Raw genomic sequence first — 26,639 nt, forward strand, 5'->3', positions numbered from 1 at the left:
TAATCGGGAGAAATTGCTTTACATATGTTGTGCTGTTTTTTCTCTTTTATTCCTTGAAAAAATGTTCATCTTCACATACTAATTCAAATAAATTTAGCAAAAAAACTGTGTGTTCAAAATGCTAACTATACCCCTAGATAAATTCCCTGAGGGGTGTAGTTTCCAAAATGAGGTCACTTTTGGGGGTCTTTATTGTTTTGGCCCCACAAGACCTCTTCAAACCTGACGTGGTACCTAAAATATATGCTAAAAAAAAGGAGGCCCCAAAATCCACTAGGTGCTCCTTTGCTTCTGAAGCCGGTGTTTCAGTAAATTAGCGCACTAGGGCCACATGTGGGATATTTCTAAAAACCGCAGAATCTGGGCAATAAATAATAAGTTACATTTCTCGGGTAAAACCTTCTGTGGTATAGAAAAAAATGTATTACAAATGAATTTTGTAAAAAAAAAAAATGAAATTTGTAACTTTCACCTCTACTTTGCTTTAATTCCTGTGAAACGCCTAAAGGGTTAAAACACTTTCTGAATGCTGTTTTGAATACTTTGAGGGGTGCAGTTTTCAAAATGGGGTGATTTATGGGGACTTTCTAATATATAAAGCCCTCAAAGCCACTTCAGAACTGAACTGGTCCTTGTAAAAATCACCTTTTGAAATTTTCTTGAAAATATGAGAAATCGCTGCTAAAGTTCTAAGTCCTGTAACGTCCTAGAAAAATAAAAGAATGTTCAAAAAACGATGCCAAACTAAAGTAGACATATGGGAAATGTTAACTAGTAACTATTTTGTGTGGTATTACTATCTGTTTTACAAGCAGATACATTTAAATTTAGAAAAATGCTAATTTTTGCAAATTTTCTCCAAATCTTGGTGTTTTTTACAAATAAATATTGAATTTATCAACCAAATTTTTTCACTAAGATAAAGTACAATATGTCACGAGAAAACAGTCTCAGAATCGCTTGGATAGGTAAAAGCATTCCAGAGTTATTACCACATAAAGTGACACGTCAGATTTGAAAAATCTGCTTCGTCCTGAAGGCCAAAACAGGCTCAGTCCTGAAGGGGTTAAAGAGATTTTCCCATGATCATCATCGTGCGCAGTACCACGCCATGCACTTGGGGACTACCGTTCTTTGGATCAGACATTTATCACTTTTATACTGTGGATAGGAGATAAATGATGATTATGGGAAAGCTCCTTTAAATGGGTTGGCCTGGAAAAAACTATTTTCTAAACTTCCCTAAAACCCCCTACATGCTTTCTAACCAGTTTCTGTTTGATCTCCATTGTCACTGCCGCTCTTACTGTTTGTTTACATCCCTTGCTTCTGGTCCTGGCTGTTTCCTGTCTTGTAACCCACCATACCCATGATGTCTTGCTACAACTGAGGAGACAGCTTACATACCCCCTTCCTCCATCCACAGCATCTCGGCTATTTGCATATTGCCACGCCCCTTTATTTTCACTGGTCATTCCCTGCTCTAATTAGTGACACAGCTCCCTGCACTGTCCCACATACACAGTAATTATCTAACGAGGATTGGGGTTATATACAGGGATGTTGGGGGTAATACACAGGGATCACAGGGTATATGCATCGATAATGGGGTAATACACAGGGATGATAAAACCCCATCATCCCTGTATATAGCCCCCATCATCCCTGCATATAACTGCCATCATCCCTATGTATTACCCCCAACATCCCTGTGTATAACCGCCATCATCCCTGTAAATTATCCCTAACATGCCTGTGTATAACCCCCCCAACATGCCTGTGTATAACCCCCCCAACATGCCTGTGTATAACCCCCCAACGTGCCTGTGTATAACCCCCCAACGTGCCTGTGTATAACCCCCCAACGTGCCTGTGTATAACCCCCCAACGTGCCTGTGTATAACCCCCCAACGTGCCTGTGTATAACCCCCCAACGTGCCTGTGTATAACCCCCCAACGTGCCTGTGTATAACCCCCCCAACGTGCCTGTGTATAACCCCCCCAACGTGCCTGTGTATAACCCCCCACGTGCCTGTGTATAACCCCCCAACATACCTATACCGGGATGATGGCAGTTGTATACAGGAATGATAGGGGGTAATAGACAGGGATGTTGAGGGTAATAGACAGGGAAGTGCTGGCTGAGCAAAGATACGGAACGTCGCCGGAAAATAAAAATTTACAAACAATATATTAGGAAAGTAATTGTACATGTCACATTGGGTTAAAATAAAAATAAAATGTATTCCTGGCAAACCCCTTTAAGGCTAGATTCTCACACTGCTTTTTTAGTGGTGGTTTATAATTGTGTTTATAATGGTGTTTTTAGCTGTGTTTTTTTGTGTTTTCTTTTAGTTTGGCCAGATCTTACATTAAAGTCTGTACTGAAATATAAAATGTTCTACATATAACTGTTTTGGTTTCTGGAGTTTCCTGTTGCTTTTTTTTAGTCAGTGGCATTTTTTAAAAAAAATCAGCATGCTCTTGGTGTGTGTTTTTTTGGGGGAAGGGGGGCTTTTTCCCCCATAGGCTTTTTTTTGTAAAAATTTTTTTTTATATGAAACGCTGTTCTATTTTACAAAACTCTGGAACTTTAACATACATTTTTTTAATGCACTTCAAAATGCCAGAAAAAAATGATAAGGCAGTCCTTAAGGCTCGTTCACATTTGCGTTCCAGTTCAGTTTTTCTGCTGCATCATAGCAGCAGAACAATGAGAATACCGGCAGCTTGCGATCCATTGCATTATGGAAACCAACTGCGCCCGACGGAACTCATTGACTTTAATGGGTTCCCTCGGGTCTCTGTCATGGTTTTTATCTAGCAAAAACCGTGGCATCTGTGATGAAAGCCCTTAACCAGATGTGAAAGGCCCCCTTTCAGTGTAGCGTCCGTGATCATCCGTTTTTAATGTCGGTGTAAGGGCTTATTCAGACGACAGTGTAAATCGTACGGACACATGTATTTCGATGGGGCTTTTTACACGGGCTTTGTTTTAACGGTGTGAAGGGCCCCGTGAAAAAATTGGACTTGTCCTATTTTTGTCAGTTTTCATGGATCACTCAGTAGACTCAAGTCCATGAGGGATCTGTGAAAACGGGTCCTACACGTGTGCAAATCTGCTGTGAAACACGCCTGTTTTCTACGGCCGATTTCACACACAACCGGAGGGCTCATTCAGACGTGCGTAATACTCGTCCGTGTGCTGTGCGTTGAAATAAATGACCGAACACGGACCCATTCATTTTAATGGGGCTATTCACACATGCGTTGTTTTTCACACAGCAAGTGTCCGTTGCATGAAACTCACTGCATGTCCTATTTTGGTGCGTTTTTGCACACCTAGTTGCCCATTGAAGTCTATGGGTGCGTGAAAACCTCGGACAGCACACGGACAACTTCACATTCACACATCCGTTACATAGAAAAGCAGAGAAATAAATTAAAAAAAACAAAAAAATAAGTGCTTGCACCGACGTGAAAACACATGCCACACGCAAAGCACACTGATGTCAATGCACAACGGACATGAAATGTAGGAGAAACTCTGCTTTTTTTTATGCGTGCAAGTCTTGCACGTTCGTCTGAATGTAGCCTAAGGCCGAATTCCGAACTGCCATTTTTCACGTCAGAGCTGCTCCCGTGCGGGTCCTGTTTTCACAGATCCCCATAGGCTTGAGCCTATGGAGGGATCTGTGAAAATGTAACAAAATAGGACATGTTCTATTTTTCAACAGACCCTTTACACGGTCCGTAGAAACAACGGCTGTGTGAACGACCCCATTGAAATACATGCATCCATGTGACAGCTGTTTTTTTAATGGCCGTCTGAATTCGGCCTGAAACTGATGTGCTCCGGCAGTACTTTCTGCTTTCTATTTACTATCTGCTAACGACCCATCGGTGAAAAACTGGCTACACTTGGATGGCATCCGTGTGCTGTCAGTTTTTTTTCACTGACCTATTGACTTGAATGGGCGAGTCTAGTGGAAGAATCTGATTTAAAGAGGCTCTGTCACCAGATTTTGCAGCCCCTATCTGCTATTGCAGCAGATAGGCGCTGCAATGTAGATTACAGTAACGTTTTTATTTTTAAAAAACGAGCATTTTTGGCCAAGTTATGACCATTTTCGTATTTATGCAAATGAGGCTTGCAAAAGTACAACTGGGCGTGTTGAAAAGTAAAAGTACAACTGGGCGTGTATTATGTGCGTACATCGGGGCGTGTTTACTACTTTTACTAGCTGGGCGTTGTGTATAGAAGTGTCATCCACTTCTCTTCACAACGCCCAGCTTCTGGCAGTGCAGCACTGTGACGTCACTCACAGGTCCTGCATCGTGTCGGCACCAGAGGCTACAGATGATTCTGCAGCAGCATCAGCATTTGCAGGTAAGTAGCTACATCGACTTACCTGCAAACGCCGATGCTGCTGCAGAATCATCTGTAGCCTCTGGTGCCGACACGATGCAGGACCTGTGAGTGACGTCACAGTGCTGCACTGCCAGAAGCTGGGCGTTGTGAAGAGAAGTGGATGACACTTCTATACACAACGCCCAGCTAGTAAAAGTAGTAAACACGCCCCGATGTACGCACATAATACACGCCCAGTTGTACTTTTACTTTTCAACACGCCCAGTTGTACTTTTGCAAGCCTCATTTGCATAAATACGAAAATGGTCATAACTTGGCCAAAAATGCTCGTTTTTTTAAAATAAAAACGTTACTGTAATCTACATTGCAGCGCCTATCTGCTGCAATAGCAGATAGGGGTTGCAAAATCTGGTGACAGAGCCTCTTTAAAGTAGTGCACGCTGCAATTTTATCAACGATCAATTCAGAAAATTGGACATGTGAATTGGCCCACTGACTTTAATGTGTCAGTGTCCAGTCAGTTATACACTCGGACAGCACATGTATGTGAACATCATTCGTCTGAATAATGCCTTAAGGCAGGGCATCTTATCTATGTTTTTGGGATAAATATTTTTGAATGTCTTAGCGCAAAATGTAACCCCTTCCTGACATTTGTCGTAAGTATATGTCATGGAAAGCTAGTGCTTCCCGCAAAATGTCATATACTTACGAGAAATGCATGGCACTGGCTCAGAAGCGGAGTCATCCCCGGATGTCAGCTGTATCTTACAGCTGACACCCTTCTGTAATGGCGGGGACCGACGTTGGCTTAGATCCCCACCATTAACTCCTTTAAAGGGAATGTGTTGCGAATTACTTTTTTTTAAAAGTGACTTATTTTTATTATTTTTTACGTATTTTTTTTTTTTTTTTTTGCTGTATTGTTTTTTTTTCTTCCACATGGTGTTTAGTATTAAAAATTAAATAATAATTTGACATGTTTTCCTATGTTGGCTACCAGAGGGAGCACTTCCCATAATTACAGCAAAGTGAATAAGGGAAAGCAACCTGACTCACAGCTGCTGTAAATGTGGGAGGGAGACTCAGCCCCCCTCCCTACCTATTTTTGGCTACAAGCCAGGAAAAGGTGTCTTCAAATTGCTAAGCATTGTCCAGCTCCGATTTTGGGAGAGCTTTTAACAATGCCGCTGGTAGAAGCTATAGGACACCAAATGGCTAAGAACAATGAAAGTCAAGAGGGAAGCCCCTGTGGTGATCGACTTTTCAGTTGTCAGGTTCACATGGCGTGTATTTGACTCAGTTTTTTGGCGCATTTTACATGCCAAAAAACGCTTGATTACGCTTTTCATTTACATAATTGGTAAAGCGCTATGTTAGTACATACAACTCTTTTACACATGCGTTTTTAAAGGGAATGTGTCGCTAGAATTTATTTATTTTCTTAGTTAAACAATTATTATTTAAGTGATTACACATTGTTTTCATTTTTTCACAAGTCAGGAAATATTATAACATTTCCATGTGCTGGGCACTAGAGGGAGCAGTTCCCAAAATTGCAACATGGTCAATGTGGTAAAGCAACCTCATTGCTTTATGCAGCAAATACGGGGTAGACACACTCTCTCTAGTGTCCTCACACAATCCCCCCTCCCTTCCTCTGGCTAATGCCAGAATCTTCAAACCTCCTACACTGTGTGCCGCCATTTTCTGAGCGACTGCACAGTGTAGGAGGATTAGATAGAGTGCTAAGCAGACAGTATATCACGAACATACACAAACATAATACACACATCACATACACAAACATAAATTACCTTCTCCTGCCGCCTGCGCTCCTATTCCTTGCGCCTTCACTTCCTTAAACATATGACCGGAAGCCGCGGCCGGAAGTCGTCATCTTACTGTCCGGCAGCGGCTTCCGGTCCACATGAAAATAGCGCCGGATTTCGCTCTGCGAACGAGCTTCGTTTTGGTCTGTGTTGGAGCACCGCATGCGCTGTTCCCACACAGACGGCGTACGCTTCAGAGAATGGAATGGCTCCCGTTCGCATTCTCTATGGGGTTGTATGTGCCGTATTCCATCTCTGTATGTGTCACATACAGAGATGAAAAAAAAAAAATGGCAGCCCCCATAGAGAAGTAAAAGTAAGAACAATGTAAAAAGTAGAACATGTTTTAGATTCTCATGTTTTGACTTATAATAAAGATTTTCTACTTTTTAAAACCTGTTTGATATCTATGGACTTCAATTTCTCTTTTTTATATATATGATTTGGAGTCTTTATCTTCAATAAATGTAGTGGGTCGTTGCGATTTCTGCTTCCCACCCTAACATTCATGTGTCCTGCGTCTAATAATAGGTAGTGCAATGTATTAGAAAAAAAATCTGACAGTTGGACCTTCAAGTCCCCTAGTGGGACTAAAGAAAAGTGTAAAAAATATTATAAAAGTTTCAAGTAATAAAATAAAACACAATAGCCCTTTTTCCCTTGTCAAGTCCTTTATTATTGAAAAAAATTAATAAACCATACATATTTGGTATCGCCGTGACCGCAACGGCCTAAACTATAAAAATATTCTGTTCTTTATTCCATGTGGTGAACGGCGTAATAAAAAACTGCCAGAATTCGTTTTTTTTTTGGTCACTTTGCCCTACAAAAACTGAAATAAAAAGTGATCAAAAAGTCGCATGTATCCAAAATATTACCTATAAAAACTATAGCTCGTCTTGCAGAAAACAGCCCTCATACAGCTCCGTCGACCGAGATTAAAAAGTAATGGTTCTCACAACATGGCGAATACAATACATTCTTTTTACAAAAGTGATTTTATTGGGCAAGAAGTTGTAAAACATAAAGTGCTATAAATTTGGTATCGCCGGAATCGTACTGACCTGCAGAATAAAGTTAACATGTAATTTGTGACGCGTGGTGAACTCTGTATTAAACAAAACTATGCCAGAATTGCTGTTTTTTGGTCACCTTGCCTCCCAAAAAATAGGATAAAAAGTGATCAAAAAGTCGCATGTACCCCAAAATGGTACCAATAATAATTACAGCTTGTCCCGCAACAAAACAGCCCTCATGCCACTACGTCTATCAAAAAATAAAATTAGTTAAGGCTCCAATAAGTCAGGAAATAAAAATATGCGGTTGTGCAGATCAGAGGGGAACATTTCATCTGTTTCAAGATGCGATTTATTGGGGCCCTAAAATTAGGGAACCAGGAAGGGGAGGGCCCATTGCTGGAAGCGAGGGTGCCCGTATTATACTAGGACAACACTTCCCAGCAAAATTCCCCAAACTGCAAAGGTGCGGAGTGTGGACCAAAAGGGGGATAAGAAAGGACACCATTTATCAGTGCAACACTGGCCTGTGCAGAAAGGATTGCTTCACAGCGTAACACACCTCTATGGATTATTTTATGGTTTACCCCATTATTATACCACCTGACTATGCCCCTGATGTACTCTGCCCAGCTTACATGTACCCCCACATAATCTACGCTTCAAAAGCCAAATGACGCTCCCTCCATTCTGAGCCCTAAAGTGTACCCAAACAGCAGTTTACTTCCACATATATGGCACCGTCCTACCCGGGAGAACCCTTTTAACAATTTTTGGGGTGTGTGTTTGTCTACAGTGGTATAAGCTGGGCATGACATATTTGCCACTGAATTGGGATATCTGGTGAAAAATTATAATTTTTACTTTGCACTATCCGCAGCGCATTCATTTATGGAATAGACCTGTGGGGTGTCGTTTCTAAAAATGGGTCACTTCTCAGGGTTTTTTTTATTTCACATCAGGGCCTCTGCAATTGTGAACCAATACTTTGTAAGTCGCCAAATTAGGCCTCAATTTCGCATGGTACTCTCACTCCTGAGCCCTGTCGAATGTCCATGCAAAAGATTAGGGCCACATGTAGGGTGTTTCTAAAACCGGGAAACACAGCATAATAATTAGAGAGCTGTCTTGTTATGGTGGCACAAGCTGGGCCCCGCATATCAATGGAAAACAAAATCACATTTTCACTCTGAAACATCGAGTGCACACCAATTTCTGCAAAACACCTGCGGGGTTAACATGCTCACTACACCCCTAGGTGAATACCTTGAGGGGTGTAGTTTCCAAAATGGGGTCACTTCTGGGGGTTTCCACTGTTTTGGTCCCACAGGGACTTTGCAAATGCGACATAGAGACCAGAAACCAATCCAGCAAAATCTGCACTCCCAATAGCAAAATACCGCTGCTTCCCTTCTGAGCCCTGCCGTTTGCCCAAAAAGCAGTTTATGACCACATATGGGGTATTGCCATACTTGGGAGAAATTGCTTTACAAATGTTGGGGTTCTTTTTCTCCTTTTAGTTTTGAGAAAATGAAAAGTTTTGAGCTAAAGCTATGTCTTATTGGAATAAAATTAAATTTTTATTTTCACTGCCCAATTCAAATAAAATATATGAAACACCTGTGGGTCAAAATGCTCACTACACCCCTAGATTTATTCCTCAATGGTCCCTTTTGGGGAGTTTCCACTGTACTGGTACATTAGGGACTTTGCAAAAGTGACGTGTCAAGAAACCAATCCAGCAAAATCTGTGCTCCAAAAGCCAAATGGCGCTCCTTCCCTTCTGATCTTTGCCGTGTGCCCAAACAGTTTATGACCACATATGGGGTATTTCCGTACTCCAGAGAAGTTGCTTTACAGATGTTGGGGTTCTTGAGCTAAAGCTATGTCTTATTGAAGAAAAAGGATTGTTTTTATTTTCACTGCCCAATGCTAATAAAATCTATGAAACACCTGTGAGGTCAAAATGCTCACTAGATGAATTCCTCAAGGGGTGTAGTTTTCTAAATGGAGTCACTTTTTGGGCGTTTTCAATGTTTTCAGGGGCTTTGCAAATGCGACATGGGCTCCGCAAACCATTCCAGCTAAATTTGAGCTCCAAAAGCCAAACGGCGCTCTTTCACGTCTACGCCCTGCCCTGTGTCCAAACTGCCGTTTATGACCACATGTGGGGTATAGTTTTACTCAGAAGAAATTGCTTTACAAATGTTGTGGTCTTTTTCTCCTTTAGTCCTTGTGGAAATGAGAAAAAATTAGCTGAAGCTACATTGTCTTTGAAAGAATGTAGATTTTCGCGGCCTACTTTCAATAATTTCTGCAATAAACCTGTGGTGTCAAAATGCTCACAATAACCCTAGATAATTACCTTAAGGGGTGTAGTTTCCCAAATGGGGTCAGTTTGAGGATTTCCACTGTTTTGGCACCGCAAGAGCCCTTCAAACCTGACATGGTGCCTAAAATATATTTTAATAAAAATGATGGCCTAAAATCCACTAGGTGCTCTTTTGTGTCTGAGGCTGGTGCTTCAGTCCAATAGCACACTTGGGTCACAGGTGGGATATTTCCTAAAACTGCGCAACCTGTGCAATAAATATTAAGTTGTGTTTCTCTGGTAAAACTTTGCGTTACTTAAAAAATTTATTTAAAAATAAATTTCTGCAATTTGTAAATTTCACCTCTACATTGGTTTTATTCGTGTGAAACGTCTAAAGGTTTAAGAATCTTTCTAAATGCTGTTTTGAATACTTTGAGGGGTTGAATTTTTAAAATGGGGTGACTTTATTGGGGGTTTCTAATATATAAGGCCCTAAAAGCCACTTCACAACTGAACTGGTCCCTAAAAAAATAGCCTTTTGAAATTTTCTTGAAAATTTGAGAAATTGCTGCTAAAGTTCTAAGCCTTGTAACATCCCAGAAAAATAAACGGATGTTCAAAAAATTATGCCAATCTAAAGTAGATATATGGGGATGTTAAAGAGGCTCTGTCACCAGATTCTCAAATCCCTATCTCCTATTGCATGTGATCGGCGCTGCAATGTAGATAACAGTAACGTTTTTTTATTTTTTAAAACATTCATTTAGGCCAAGTTATGAGCAATTTTATATCTATGCAAATGAGCTTTGAAATGGACAACTGGGCGTTTTTTTTGGTTATGTCCAACTGGGCGTGTATTGGGTTTTTAACTGGGCGTGTTTACGTGTATGACGCTGACCAATCCGTGACAAGTCAGCATCATACATTCATTTACACAGCAGCGATGTACAGCCACATAAACCGAGATTAACGTTAATCAAGTGTCCTGATAATGAATACACATGACCATCCAGCCTGGACGTCATGTGTATTCCGAATCCTGACACTTCTGAATCTTTTCTTTGAGATTTCTAGCAAGAGAAACGAAATCTCGCGAGATTACGGAGGTAAACGAGATTTTGTTTCACTTGCTGGAAATCTCACAGAAAAGATTCAGAAGTGTCAGGATTCTGAATACACATGACGTCCAAGCTGGATGGTCATGTGTATTCATTATCAGGACACTTGATTAACATTAACCCCTTAAAGAGGCTCTGTCACCAGATTTTGCAGCCCCTATCTGCTATTGCAGCAGATCGGCGCTGCAATGTAGATTACAGTAACGTTTTTATTTTAAAAAAACGAGCATTTTTGGCCAAGTTATGACCATTTTCGTATTTATGCAAATGAGGCTTGCAAAAGTACAACTGGGCGTGTTGAAAAGTAAAAGTACAACTGGGCGTGTATTATGTGCGTACATCGGGGCGTGTTTACTACTTTTACTAGCTGGGCGTTGTGTATAGAAGTGTCATCCACTTCTCTTCACAACGCCCAGCTTCTGGCAGTGCAGCACTGTGACGTCACTCACAGGTCCTGCATCGTGTCGGCACCAGAGGCTACAGATGATTCTGCAGCAGCATCGGCGTTTGCAGGTAAGTCGATGTAGCTACTTACCTGCAAATGTGGGTTCTCCTGGGTACGGCAATACCCTACATGTGGCTGTTATCAGCTGCCTGGGCATACGGCAGGGCTCAGAAGGGAAAGATGAGGGGGGTAAGCTGTGCGGAGTGCATCAGGGTAAATAAAAAAATCAAGGGATGTATGATACATTTTAAAACAATCTTTTATACAGAGCCTTGGTTTTTCGGGACACGTGTCACATTGGTATATTGTGTTCTTCCTTATCCCCCTCTTATAGCAGACTCTGCACCCTTTTTGACTCTTTCCCTTTCCACCGGTTTGGGGAACTTCTCCTGGAAAGTGTTGCCCTGGTACGATGCGTGTGGCCTCGCTTCCAGAAGTACTGGGTGCCCCCCCTTCCTGGTCCCTAAAGATTAGATCTTGAAATTCCAGGACAGTTCCCCTCTGGCCTGCACATCGACGTAGCACGTACGCATTGTACAAAGCCATCTGTATGATGTGCCCGGCCAGCTTCTTATACCACATCGCATGGCGCTGTAGGGCTTCAGGACTTGATTTGACAAGTCCATCCCTCCCATGTACCTATTGTAGTCCAGGATGCAGTCTGGTTTGGGGGTGGCCTTTCCTTCATATATCCTAAATCTGTAGGTATACCCTGATGCACTCTCGCACAGCTTATACATCTTCATGCCATACCTTGCCCTCTTACCCGGCAGGTACTCGCGGAATTGAACCCTCCCTTTAAAATGTACCAGGGACTCATCAATAGAAATACACTTCTCGGGGGTGTATGCTTGGGAAAACCGGGCACTAAAACGGTCTAATAGGGGTCTCCGTTTATACAAACGGTCAAAACTGGGGCCATCTCGGGGTGGGCACGGCTCATTATCAGTATAATGTAAGAAGCGAAGTATTGCCTCATTTATTTATTTTTTTAGGTTCCAGTTCAGTTCTGAAGTTGCTTTGAGGGGCCCATATATTAGAAACCCCTATCAAACACCCCATTTTAGAAACTAGACCCCTCAAAGTATTTACAACAGCATTTAGAAAGTTTATGAACCCTTTAGGTGTTTCACAGAAATTTAGAGCAAAGTAGAGGTGAAATTTACTTTTTTTTTATTTGTCAGAAAATCCTCTTTATTCCATTTTTTTTATAACACAAAAGGTTTTATCAGAGAAACGCAACGTAATACGTATTGCCCAGATTCTGCAGTTTTGATAAATATCCCACATGTGGCCCTAGTGCGGTAATGGACTGAAGCACCGGCCTCCGGAGCAAAGGAGCACCTAGTGGATTTTGAGACCTCTTTTTTATTAGGCACCATGTCCGGTTTGAAGAGGTCTTGTGGTGCCAAAACATTGGAAACCCCCCAAAAGTGACCCCAATTTGGAAACTAGACCCCTTGAGGAATTCATTGTAGTTTTCTTGGGGTGCATGCGGCTTTTTGATCAGTTTTATTCTATTTTTAGGTGGCGTGGTGACTAAAAAACAGCAATTCTACTATTGTTTTTTTATTCTATTTTTTTTACAGCGTTCACCGTGCGCTATAAATGACATATTCACTTTATTCTGCGGGGCGATATGATTACGGCGATACCAGATGTTTATAGTTTTTTTTTATGTCTTATGGCTTTTGCACAATAAAATACGTTTTGTAAGAAATCATTCACTTTTTGTGTTACCTTATTCTAAGAGCCAGAAAGTTTTTATTTTTCAATCAAAAAAGCCGTGCGAGGACTTATTTTTTGCGTAACGAACTGTAGTTTTGATCAGTACCATTTTTAGGTACATGCGACTTTTTGATCTCTTTTTATTCCATTTTTTGGGAGGTGAAGTGACCAAACAATTGTTATTGTGGTACAGTTAAAAACACAATACACGCCCAGTTGGACATAACGAAAAAAAAAAACACCCAGTTGTCCATTTCAAACCTCATTTGCATATATATATATAAATTAGCTCATAACTTGGTCAAAAATGAACGTTTTTAAAAAAAACAAAAAAAAACGTTTCTGTTATTTACATTGCAGCGCCGATCACATGCAATAGGAGATAGGGATTTGAGAATCTGGTGACAGAGCCTCTTTAAGTAGCAAAAATTCTGTGTGGTATAAAAGCCTAACTTACAAGCAGATACATTTAAATTTAGAAAAAAATGCTAATTTTTGCAATATTTCACGAAATTTTGGTGGTTTTCACAATTAAATACTAAATGTACTGAGCAAATTTTAACAGTAACATAAAGTCCAATACGTCACGAGAAAACAGTCTCAGAATCGCTTATATAGGTAAAAGCATTCTGAAGTTATTACCACATAAAGTGACAAATGTCAGATTTGAAAAATGAGGCTTTGTCAGGAAGGTCAAAAGTGGCCAAAGCGGGAAGGGGTTAAACTATGCCTCTATCTTCAGATTTGCTACTGTTTTAAATCCTTAATTGTGTTGCAGTAGATAAGACTTTTAATGACATGGACACCGTGACATTTTGCCATGCTGCAGTAAATCCATATTTGTGCACATCAAGTACTCATGTTTTTCAATAATACGCTACAGGAAATTGATCAATGGCTGTACGCCAGTGTAAAAAAAAAAACCTGTGAATTTGTGCAATCGTTTGACACTTTTTGTTATCACTCCTTTGGCAATTTTTTAAAGTGGGTGGGGCTTAGCGCAAGTTTTGGGCCACCCAAGGCACAACAAATTTACTATAATTTATGCCAGCAGCTGACCTAAATTTTAGCATAATTCTACGCCAGCTCGTGGCTGGCGGAGACTTCCCTTTCTGGTGCACAGACGGCCAGAGATGTTCCTAATTTATTAAAAGCATGCTCCTTAAAATAAATTAGGCAGATCTTCCTCCATCGCTTTTTATATTTAGATTGGCTTGTGAAACGCCAATTTTATTAAATTCCCCCCACTAAATTAAAATGTTGTTACTGCTAGTTGTCGCAGTCTACCTCAGGGCATGACCAGACGTGGCGGAATTGCTCTGGAATTCCGCTGCGGACAGTCCACAGCGGAAATCCGCAGCGTACACGTTTCTCCATTGCTTTCCACAGCTTTTTAGTTGGGTTTGTTTACATGTTGCGGACAATTCCACTGCGGAGCATAGGCTGCGGTTGCGGAATTTGGTTTCCGCAGCATACACTGGTTGTTGCGGACGTGTAGCGGACTTGTTGCGGACTCATTGCGGAATTTCTCCATTGACTTCAATGGAGATTCAAAATTCCGCAATGAAGTCCGCAGATGTTGTGTGTGCTGCGTAGCGTATTGGTTTTACTAACATGACATTTCTTCATTCTGGCTGGACCTATGTATTTCTAGGTCTACGGCCAGACTGAGGAAGTCAATGGGGCTCCCGTAATTACGGGTGACTACGTGTGTGCACCCGTAATTACGGGCGCGTTGCTAGGCGACGTCAGTAAATAGTCACTGTCCAGGGTGCTGAAAGAGTTAAGCGATCGGCAGTAACTGTTTCAGCACCCTGGACAGTGACTTCCGATCACCATATACATCAACCTGTAAAAAAAATAAAGTTCCTACTTACCGAGATCTCCCTGCTTCTACCTCCAGTCAGGCTGCAGCGGTCACATGGACTGTAGCGTCATCCATGGAGGTAGGGCTGGATGTTGAAAGACAACGGCCGGGTAAGTATGAATTTCTTTTACTTTTACTAGGGAAAGGGCTGTCCCTTCTCTCTATCCTGCACTGATAGAGAGAAGGGAAGTACTTTCACCTCAATACGCGACAGCTAGTCCACATCAATTTAATGCCCATTTTAGGCAGAGCCGCAACAGAATCTGCAACGCAGATTCTGTGCGCCATTGATGCGGACAGAGTATGCAGAACTGGTCATGCCCTCAGGATGAAGAGATGAAAATAAAATCTTTTAAGTTTGGTAGTGACTATTTTGAACGTGGCAGGACAGATTACAAGGTTTCTCTGTGCTGCCACCTTATCCACCGTAGCGGATAAGAGTGGCAAAATATATTTTTTGGTTTTGGTCATAATGGGTGATATTGATATAATAAAGACAAAAGTAGACATCTGGTTTTAGGCATAATTATTGTCAAGTATAACTGATACTTCAAAGGTCACCACATGTACTGAAAAGTGGGCAGCTGTTAGGCCCCATGCACACGAACGTGCTTTTGCGGCCGCAATTCCCCCGAAAATCGACGGGAGAATTCCAGGAGCACGGACCGCAGAAAGAATGGGCATGTCTTATTATGGCCGTGTTCTGCGGTCCAGGCTCATAGGAAATAATGGACGCCGCCATGTGCACGGCCCGTGGTTTGCGGACGGCTTGTGGGTGACACTCCGCTGCCGACCGACCTGAAAATCACGGCCGTGCACATGGCTGTTGTCGTGTGCATGAGGCCTTAAGTGTACGTTTTGAGGGGGGTGCGTACTACTTTTCATTAAAATAATAGTATAAAAAGATGAATTCTAGAGAAAATTAATTATTTTTCAGCTGTGCCTCTAGGGTTTCTTTGATTCTTTAATCTGTCTGTTCTCAATATTGGTTAATAAAGAAAACTGATCCTTCTGGAGTTTTTGTGATTCTTCAGTGTACAATTGAACACTATGTTATACTCCTACTAGATGTAGTGCATTGTGAATGGAGTATATGGCTTATAGGCTTATAGAGTATATATCTTTTAACCCCTTTGTGACACGGCCAATTTCAGTTTTTTCACTTTCGTTTTTTACTCACCGCTTTCCGAAAGCCATAACTTTTTTTATTCCTTCGTCGACACAGCCGTATGAGGGCTTGTTTTATGCAGGGCAAGTTGTAGTTTGTCATGGCACCATTTTAATGTACTGGGAAGCTGAAAAGAAAATTATTTGTGGGGTGAAATGGGGAAAAAACAGTGATTAATCCATTTTTTTTAGGGGTATTGTTTTTACGGCGTCTGTCAGGCAGTAAAAACTTCATGTGAATATGCAGTTCACTTCTGGGCTCCAGTTCATAGAAAGAATGCCCTGGAGTTGGAAAAAATACAAAGAAGAGCAACGAAGCTAATAAGGGGCATGGAGAATCTAAGTTATGTGGAAAGATTAATAGAATTAAACCTATTTAGCCATGAAAAAAGACGACTAAGTGGGGGACATGATTAACTTGTATAAATATATGAATGGCACATACAAAAAATATGGTGAAATCCTGTTCCATGTAAAACCCCCTCAAAAAACAAGGGGGAACTCCTTCCGTCTGGAAAAAAAAAAGGTTCAACCTGCAGAGGCGACAAGCCTTCTTTACTGTGAGAACGGTGAATCTATGGAATAGTCTACCGCAGTAGCTGGTCACAGCAGGGACAGTAGATGACTTTAAAGGGAATGTGTCGCTAGAATTTTTTTTTTTTCTTATTTAAACAATTCTTATTTGAGTGATTACACATTGTTTTAATTTTTTCACAAGTCAGGAAATATTATAAATTAGATTCAAATTTATAACATTTCCATGTGCTGGGCACTAGAGGGAGTACTTCCCAAAATTGCAGCATGGTCAATGTGGTAAAGCAACCTCATTGCTTTATGCTGCAAATTTGGGGTAGACACACTCTCTAGTGTTCTCACACAATCCCCCCTCCCTTATTCTGTCTAGTGCCAGGAGAAGGAGGGGGTTTGAATCGTCAAACCTCCTACACTGTGTGCTGCCATTTTCTGAGCGACTGCACAGTGTAGGACGATTAGATACAGTACTCAGCAGACCGTATAATATAAACATACACGAACGTAAAATACACATCACATACACGAACATAACTTACCTGCTCCTGCCGACTCCGCTCCTATTCCTTGCGCCTTTGCTTCCTTGAACATATGGCCGGAAGCCGCGGACGGAAGTAGTCATTTTACTGTCCGGCCTCAGCTTCCGGTCCACATAAAAATTTCGCCGGCTGTTGCTCTGCCGAAGGCCTTCCTTTTGGACTGTGTGGGAGCGGCGCATGCGCCGTTCCCACACAGACGGCGTACGCTATAGTGAATGGAACGTTCGCTCCCGTTCGCATTCTCTATGGGGATGTATGTGCCGTATTCCATCTCTGTATGTGTCGTTAATCGACACATACAGAGATGAAAAAAAATATGGCAGCCCCCATAGAGAAGTAAAAATTAGAACACAAGTAAATTAAATTTATTTTAATATCATACTAAAAGCAATATTATAAAAAATAAAAAAATGTCATGACACCTTCCCTTTAAAAAAGGCTTAGATAATTTCCTAGAACAAAAAAAAATTCGCTCCTATGGTGTAAAATTTTTCCCTTCGCTTTCCTGTCCCTCGGTTGAACTTGATGGACGTGTCTTTTTTTTCAACCGTACTAACCACTATTTGCTTAAAAAAAAAATGTTTTGTGTCACCATGTTCTGAGAGCCATAACTTTTTTTTATTTTTCCTACAATTTAGCAATGTGAGGGCTTAATTTTTGGAAGGTGAGGTAGTTTTCACCTATATCATTTTGGGGTATTATGGGGTATATTTTTTTGAGAGCTAAGGTGACCAAAAAACAACAATTTGCGTGTTTTACAATTTTAATTTTTTTCCGTCGTTCATCGAGCTGGTTAAACAACGCTATATTGTGATAGTTTGGACTTTTACGGACGCACCAATACCAGTTATGTTAACTTTTATTTTATTCAACATTACTTTAGGGGAAAAATGGGAAAAGGGAGGTTTTTTTTAACTTAAGTTTCAATACTTTTTTGGTTTAAAAAAAATAAATAAATTAAATTTGTTTTATTTTATTAGTCCCCCTAGGAGACTTGAACAAGCGATCATTGGATCATATACTGCAATACTAATGTATTGTAGCATATTGCGTTACTGACAGTCTGCTTTGAAGCCCTGCCAGAGGCAGAGCTTCAAATGAGTACAAAGATAGCAGACCTTGGGTCATTCATTAGGCCCCCAGGCTGCCATAACATTCATTGTAAACGGCCAATCTCCCCGCGGTATGTCGCCAAGGGATTAATGTACGCGTTGTTCTAGCATTTTCCGCCTACTCCCGGCACCTGCTGTCAGGTGAAAGAAGGCTCGGACCGGTCACCCGATCATATTTTTTCACTATTGCAGTGGCCCACAATATGTGACTTTCAACTGAAACTAGGTCAAGGCATGCTGCAAGTTGTATTTTCATATCAGCTGGTGAGCCACACCTTGCCGAGCACTGCCCTATTGAGAAATAGACATGCACTCGCAACCAATCCAAGCATGCATGTTTATGGGTCGGGAGAGCGCATCATTTCAACAATTCTCTTGTACCTCTCAGACATAACCTTTCACCTGATATTGCAATTCATACAAAACTCTGGTATACAGAACTGTCATGTGAACCTGTTATATTATTCGATCAGTGACCTTAACAATTTAAATATGCTTCTAAAACGAATGGTTTAAATGACTAGAGTTCAATGCAAAATAGTATTGTGGTCAATGTTCTTGGTTTTGCTTAGCCGGTTGATCTTGTTTTTTAACAGCTCTTCAGAGAAGTGCGAATAATGAAGGTTCTGAACCACCCTAACATAGGTAAGAGCTGTCTCTTTTTTTTTTTTTTTCTTTTAGTGCTTGAACTTTTAGGATTTTTTTTATCAAAATGTGAGTGGTTTCCCACACAATTAAGGCCCCATGCACACGAATGTGTTTTTGCGTACGCAATTCCCCCGAAAATCCACGGGAGATTTGCGGACCCATTCATTTCTATGGGCCCATACACACTATCCGTGATTTCACGGGTCCCCGCATGTCCGCAAATCCGTGCCGCACAAACTCAGGACATGTCTTGTTACGGCCCGCAAATTCGATGCGGACATGCCCATAGAAGTCAATGGGCCCGTGGAAAATGCGGGTACACCTCCGTGTGTCAACCGCAGTTTGCGGAAGTGTTGCTAGGCGACGACCGGGAATGAGTTCTGTCGTCATCCTGTTTTACCTAGGCTTTTTTTTTTTTTATCTGCATTTTGCGGATTACATACGGATGAACTGCGGATTACATACGGATGAACTGCAGAGGACATTTCACGGAACACGGTCCTGGAATTTGCGGACCAGAAAAACACTACGGTCGTGTGCATGAGGCCTAACACTTTGGGCCTGTTCACATCTGTTTTGGAGGCTCCATTAGGGGCCTCCTACGCAGATGCGGCCGAAAATACCAGAAACAATAGTGCAGCATTCTGCGCTATTGTTTCCAGTAAAACCAAGGACACCCCAACGGAAACGTGACGGAACCAATTAAAGTCAATGGGCTCCATTGACCGCGGGTGGTGTCAGTGGTGGAACGGACACTTTTGGTACTGCTCCTCTGATGGACCAGAACAACAGAATTGGCTACTGCAAATGTAAACGAGGCCTTTACTAACTGTTAACTTTCATAAATTTTTCCAGTAACAGAAAAATGAATTTGAGCAAGTAGCATTTACATTGTATTTGCCTAATCTGAATACTATGTAATCTGAATATTTTTTCTGGTCAAATGGGATAAATTAATATAGTGGCCAAGAAATAAAAGCAACCTATTTTTATCTTGATGTTGACCATTTAAACTATGGGCCTGACACCTTTAAAGAGGCTCTGTCACCAGATTTTGCAACCCCTATCTGCTATTGCAGCAGATCGGCGCTGCAATGTAGATTACAGTAACGTTTTTATTTTTAAAAAAACTAGCATTTTTGGCCAAGTTATGACCATTTTTGTATTTATGCAAATGAGGCTTGCAAAAGTACAACTGGGCGTGTATTATGTGAGTACATCGGGGCGTGTTTACTACTTTTACTAGCTGGGCGTTGTGTATAGAAGTATCATCCACTTCTCTTCAGAACGCCCAGCTTCTGGCAGTGCAGACACAGCCGTGTTCTCGAGAGATCACGCTGTGACGTCACTTCCCCAGGTCCTGCATCGTGACAGACGAGCGAGGACACATCGGCACCAGAGGCTACAGTTGATTCTGCAGCAGCATCGGCGTTTGCAGGTAAATCGATGTAGCTACTTACCTGCAAACGCTGATGCTGCTGCAGAATCAACTGTAGCCTCTGGTGCCGATGTGGCCGACACGATGCAGGACCTGTGAGTGACGTCACAGATCTGCACTGCCAGAAGCTGGGCGTTCTGAAGAGAAGTGGATGATACTTCTCATCAGAGCGCCCAGCTAGTAAAAGAAGTAAAAACGCCCCGATGTACGCACATAATACACACCCAGTTTTACTTTTCAACACGCCCAGTTGTACTTTTGCAAGCCTCATTTGCATAAATACAAAAATGGCCATAACTTGGCCAAAAATGCTCGTTTTTTAAAAATAAAACCGTTACTGTAATCTACATTGCTGCAATAGCAGATAGGGGTTGCAAAATCTGGTGACAGAGCCTCTTTAATCAAAATTGCAGAATAATAGAACAATGAGAATTTAGCGAGTTCAGTTTATTTTTCAGTTCTAAAGTTTTTTTTATACATAACAAATTCAGTTGTGTTTTTTTTATAGGAATTCCCTAGTTACATTTGCGAATGTGTAAATGTTTTCCCTTTTGTCTGAAAGAAAAATCTCAGTTTGGCATTAACATTATCTTGTTTTGCTTTTATTTCAGTAAAATTATTTGAAGTTATAGAAACGGAGAAGACATTGTACCTTGTAATGGAATATGCCAGCGGAGGTTCGTTTTTAATTTGCTTTCTATTATACTGTATATAACGGAAATGCCTTCTGTAATCCGCAATGTAAACACCATGTGAAGCTGAGATCATTATGCTGGTCCTGCTTACTGCTATATTAACTCCTTCCTGTCCACCCAAGGTAAAGAATGGGCTAATGATGTCGTCTTGTCTTTTTGCCATTAGCCTGTTAATTTACTCTTTGTTTCATGGCACTGCACGTTCCTACACAGTGTCATCAGCTTTATCGGGCTATAACGCTGATCACCTGAGCCTGTACTATTACAGGGTACTGAAATATTAATGGAAACCCCTAAACACAGCTACGTCTACGCTTGGGCGGTTGCTAGGGAAACTTCTGACATGATTGCTGACGTTTCAGGAATTCCCTGTGGTGGAGGCAGCGAGAGGGCATGCAGAGAGGACCCCATCTTTGTTTTCCCTGCGTGTTCCTGTGTACAGAGCACTAGTAAAAATAATCTAATGGTATGTGATCATTATATACCTATCATCCGTGATTATCTGGTTTCCTGAGCCCTCAATAGTCCTAAATGCTAAAGAAGGTATATGGTAAAACATTAAATAAATAAAATGCGAAAGAAATTAAAAAGATATATAGTTTTACCTCAAAATACCTTTCAAAACCCATCCATACAGCATCAGACACCCTACTGGAGACAAATATATTTCTCATAGGTTTTGGACTCTTGCATTAATACGTCCATATTCAGAATGATTAATCAATAAATTGAGATCCACTACATGCCATAATGCAAGGCACTTAATTTTAGCAAGTAGTTTTTATTTTTCAGTTTTCAACAAAAAAAAATTAATGTCTTTACGTACGTGGATTGTTATCGTCACACGTGTGGTGGATGCTAAGGCAGGGAAATACTGCAGTGGAGGTACTGTACATGTAAAACTGTGGTGCAGTATGGCGGCTCAGTGGTTATCACTGTTGCCTTGCAGCACTGGGGTCCTGGGTTTCAAATCTCATCCAGGACATCTCCACTTTTCTCCCACACTCCAAAAACATATTGATTGTGAGCCCATTTAGGGCAGGGACTGACGTGTGTGATGATAAAATATCTGTACAGCGCTGCAGAATATGTTGGTGCTTTAGCACTGGAAATAAAAAAACAAAAATAAAATCTTCTAGCCACTATAGTGATCTCTGCATAGGAAAATGCACAAACATTTGGTAGACTTTTTTTTTATTTTATTTTTTTTAATTGACCGCATGCCCTGCCTGTCACAGATTTTTATTACTAGGTTTGCCCAGATTGCACCCAAATAAAAATCCAGGGCATATATTATGTTTTTTGGCCATGGATTTTAGGCTACTTTGCAGCCAATATAATCAGCTGTGTGCGCACATGGCTTAATAGGATTAATTTTCGGATGAACCAACAACCTTAAAGGGAATGTGTCGCAAATTAAACCTTTTTTTCTTAAGTGTCGTTACTTATTTCTATTATATTTTTTACGTTTTTTGCTGTATTTTTATTTTTTTTACGTATGGTGGAAAGTATTAAAAATTAAATTATAATTTGACATGTTTTCCAATGTTGGCCACCAGGGGGAGCACTACCCAGAATTACAGCAAGGTGAATAAGGCAAAGCAACCTGACTCACAGCTGCTGTAAATGTGGGAGGGAACCTCACCCCCCCCCCCTCTCACAAAGGTAAAGGTGTCTTCAAATTGCTAAGCAGTGTCCGGCAGCCATATTGGGTGTGATTCTGCAGCTGGAAGAAGTTATAGGACACACCAAAAGGCTAAGTGTATGTTCACACGCTTACTAAACAAAGGGAAAACAGCTCCTGATTTTCAGCCATTTTTTAATCAAACTCGCGTTTTTTAACGGCCGTTTTTGGAGCTGTTTTTCTATAAAGTCAATGAAAAACGGCTCCAAAAACGTCCCAAGAAGTGATGTGCACTTCATTTTGGTCGGGCGTCTTTTTACGTGCCGTTTTTGGAAAACTACCACGTAAAAAACGCCCTGTCGGAACAGAACGCTGTATTTCCCATTGAAACCAATGGGCAGATGCTTGTAGGCGTTCTGCTTCCGATTTTTCAGCTGAAAACATTGTGTGTGAACATACCCTTAGGGTATGTGCACACGCTAACTGCATTTACGTCTGAAATGACAGAGCTGTTTTCAGGAGAAAACAGCTCCGTCATTTCAGACGTAATTGCTCGTACTCGCGTTTTGCGAGGCGTCAATTACGGCCGTAATTTGGAGCTGTTCTTCATTGAATTCAATGAAAAACAGCTCCAATTACGTCCCAAGAAGTGTCCTGCACTTCTTTGCCGAGGCTGTTATTTTACGCGCCGTCTTTTGACAGCGACACGTAAAATTACAGGTCGTCGGCACAGTACGTCGGCAAACCCATTCAAATGAATGGGCAGATGTTTGCCGACGTATTGGAGCCGTCCTTTCAGGTGTAAATCGAGGCATAAAATGCCTAGTTTACGCCTGAAAATAGGTCGTGTGAACCCAGCCTTAGAATGATGAAAGTGAAGTGAATGACTTTTCAGTTGACCGATTCACACGCCGTGTATTTGACATGTTTTTTTTTCTTCACATTTTACGTGCAAAAAAACACATAAAAAACCGCTTGATTACACTTGATTTTGCGTGTTTGGGGGATTTGTAGGTGTGTGTGTGGGGGGGGGGTGCTCGCCGCTGATTCTTCAAAACAGCTGATAAGCGGCTATGAAGTATCAGCGGCGCCCGTGCACACTCCGCTCTGCCACACACACATGGGAAAAGTCTTAAAGGGGTCGTCAAGGAAAACATGGCGCCGCACCTGTCCTCAGGTCGTGTGTGGTATTACAGCTCTGTCCTATTCACTTCAGTGGAGGTGAACTGCAATACCAGACACAACCTGAGGACAGGTGCGGCGCTGTGTCTCCAATCCGGACACACCTTCTGTCCTGAGATGACCCGACGGGGGAGGCGGGTGTCAGAGCCACCCACCGACATCACTGCAGACAGAACCACACAACTACGGCATGAGGGCAGGGCTTGTCCTGAGTGCACTGTCTCTTGTTATGGACAGATTTATAGTCACATGAACCCCGTCTGATGAATCGGTAACCTAGGTCCGATCACATGACAGAGAGGGATCACCAAAAACTCTGTGCACCCTCAGCCCGTCCATCCAGCCCTTTCCTGGTTATATCTGCTTCTGGGAAAGCTGGGTGACCACCATTACCCCTCCTACTGGAGTGTTTAGGGATGTGACTAATGAGCCTCTCGCACTCCAGTGGGAGGGGTAATGTTGGTCACCCAGCTTTCCCAGATCCCTGAACGGTAAATCTCTAGTTGTGCTGAGACTGTTTGGGAATGTGACTAATGAACCTCAGTCTCAGCACAACTAGAGATTTACCGTTCAGGGGTCTGGGAAAGCTGGGTGACCACCATTACTCCTACTGGAGTGTGTTTGGGGATGTGACTAATGAACCCTCTCACATTCCAGTAGGAGGGGCAATGGTGGTCATCCAGCTTTCCCAGACCCCTGAACGATAAATCTCTCTAATTGTGCGGAGACTGAGAGGTTCATTAGTCACATTCCCAAACAGTCTCCGCACAACTAGAGATTTACCGTCGGGGGTCACGAGAGCGGCGGTCTGTGAGACAGGAAGTGGGACATGCAGAGACACACACCTTACCTGCAGTGCAGCTGGTCTTCAAGATGGCGCCTGCTCTCTCCCTGCAAACAGCTGCTCTGCTCTGTGTGACTCTGACCTGCGTCTGCGCAGTACAGAGCCAGAGAGCAAAGTCAATGGAACGGCTCCCGTTCATTGACTCCTATGCATTGTAGCTGCCGTATTCCATCTCTGTATGTGTCGTTAATCGACACATACAGAGATGAAAAACAAAATGGCAGCCCACATAGTGAAGTAAAAGTTAGAAAACAGAAAAAAGTAAAACACAAACACACAAATAAATAAAATGTATTTTAATAACATACTAAAAGCAATATTATATAAAAAAATAATAATTCGCGACACCCGTTATTCTGTCCTCATACACGTTAGCACGGTGTGTAATCTGACATGTAGCTAAACCCCCTGTCTTCTTAAGAAAAAGGCTGTGAAACTGTAATCTTTCTCTTTATTGCTGGTAGACAGGAAAGGGTGAAACTATAGGATGAAATAACAGTAGTATTCAGAATATATCAACTGTACAGTGCATAGGATACAAATCTGCTATACACACACAATATAACATGAGCTAATACTGCAAGCTGATAATGTGATATCTGATACAGTGAACCACAGGATTATAACATATAGATATTGATCTTACCGACTATGCTTAGAACAGGCTGTTGGCACTGAACTTGAGGTAGAACTGGCATGATGAGGATAATGGCTGCTACTCATACACAAACAGGAAATAACCCACAATGCCTCAGGCGCTTTCCCATAATACATAGAGAGCTACAATCTAGGAATACACAAAACCACCAGTAGATGGTGCTATAACCATACAATACAATATAGTTGGGGTACAAGAATAGGCAATTGCAATATCTGTACTGGTAATCATACACAAAAAAAGAGGTATTACGTAAATAACTGGACTAGCTGGCGAGGACAGAACACTCCCCGCTTGACGTCAGCCGACGTCACTATTGGGTTCATTGGATGAAATTTTTTTTGCCTGTTCCAGATCGAGAGCCGTGTAGACATGTTTACAACGATGCCAGCCTTTACAGTACCTTTTATCTGCTGACGAGGTTATCTTGTACGACCGAGCCATGTGAGTCAAGCAGGTGATTGCACGGACAAGTGATCTCCAAGTAGAGAATATACTGAATCTATGAGATTTCAGGTGGCTGTCCACAGTCTCCGTATGCAACGCAGATACCAGAGGGCGTATCTCAACATCTGCATGTGGGTCCACTAGTTCAAACATGGCGGTTTCTACTGTGCTGGGCATCGGTCTATACAAGAACGTAGGGCCTGTAAACCAGATTGTGTCTTTGAGACGGTTAGCTGCAACGGATCTGGTTGCTTGGTCTGCAGGATTGAGATGCGTAGGTACGTAATGCCATTGTTCGGGAGAGGTAGATCGTCTAATCCTTAGCACTCTGTTGCTTACATAGACACAGAAGCGTCTAGTTAAGTTACAGATATATTCTAGTACTATCTTGCTATCAGTGTAAAACTCGGCGTCTTTAATCTCAATGTTCATTTCCATAGTGATGAGTTCGGCTAACTCAACTGCTAACACAGCGGCGCAAAGTTCCAGGCGTGGTATTGTGTGTTCAAGGAGTGGCGCTAGTTTTGCTCTGCTCATGACGAACCCTAGGTGACATTGTCCGCTGGTATCTATCGTCTTTAAAGGAACAGTGTCATCACAAATTATTTTTTTATATGTTAAAGATGTTAGTGCTTTATTAAAAACGTTTATATTCATTTGTGTGTTTGTGTTTTACTTTTTCTTATTTTTACACTTTTTCTTCCCTATGGGGGCTGCCATTTTTTGTTCCATTTCTGTCTGTGTCGATTAACGACACATACAGACATGGAATACGGCAGCCACAGTCCCATAGGGACTGCGAACGGCTCCCGTCCCATTGACTTCAGTGTACGGCGTCTGTGTGGGAACTGCGCATGCGCCGCTCCCACACAGTCCAATTCGAAATTGGCGCCGTCCGGCGCCATTTTCCTGTGGACCGGAAGTCGCGGCCGGACAGTAATATTACTACTTCCGGTCGCGGCTTCCGGATTTGTGCACTTGGACCAGCGGCAGCAAACGGAGCGGACGGGCCGGAGGGAGCCGCGGCGGCAGGAGCAGGTAAGAGATTTCAATGTATGTTCG

General features: G+C 41.8%; 1 protein-coding gene across 10 annotated transcripts in view; it reads left to right on the top strand.

Moving 5' to 3' along the window:
- The window catches only part of MARK2 (microtubule affinity regulating kinase 2), a 382,575-nt gene that overhangs the window by 158,087 nt on the left and 197,849 nt on the right, over positions 1 to 26,639 (top strand). For all 10 annotated transcript variants that reach the window (XM_075837219.1, XM_075837216.1, XM_075837215.1 and 7 more), the window contains 2 exons: positions 18,638 to 18,686; positions 20,739 to 20,804. In XM_075837219.1, coding sequence (XP_075693334.1) covers positions 18,638 to 18,686; positions 20,739 to 20,804 — 115 coding nt within the window. The remainder of the gene's footprint in view (positions 1 to 18,637; positions 18,687 to 20,738; positions 20,805 to 26,639) is intronic.

The sequence above is a fragment of the Rhinoderma darwinii genome, chromosome 9, assembly GCF_050947455.1.
Source record: "Rhinoderma darwinii isolate aRhiDar2 chromosome 9, aRhiDar2.hap1, whole genome shotgun sequence".
Classification (NCBI taxonomy): domain Eukaryota; kingdom Metazoa; phylum Chordata; class Amphibia; order Anura; family Rhinodermatidae; genus Rhinoderma; species Rhinoderma darwinii.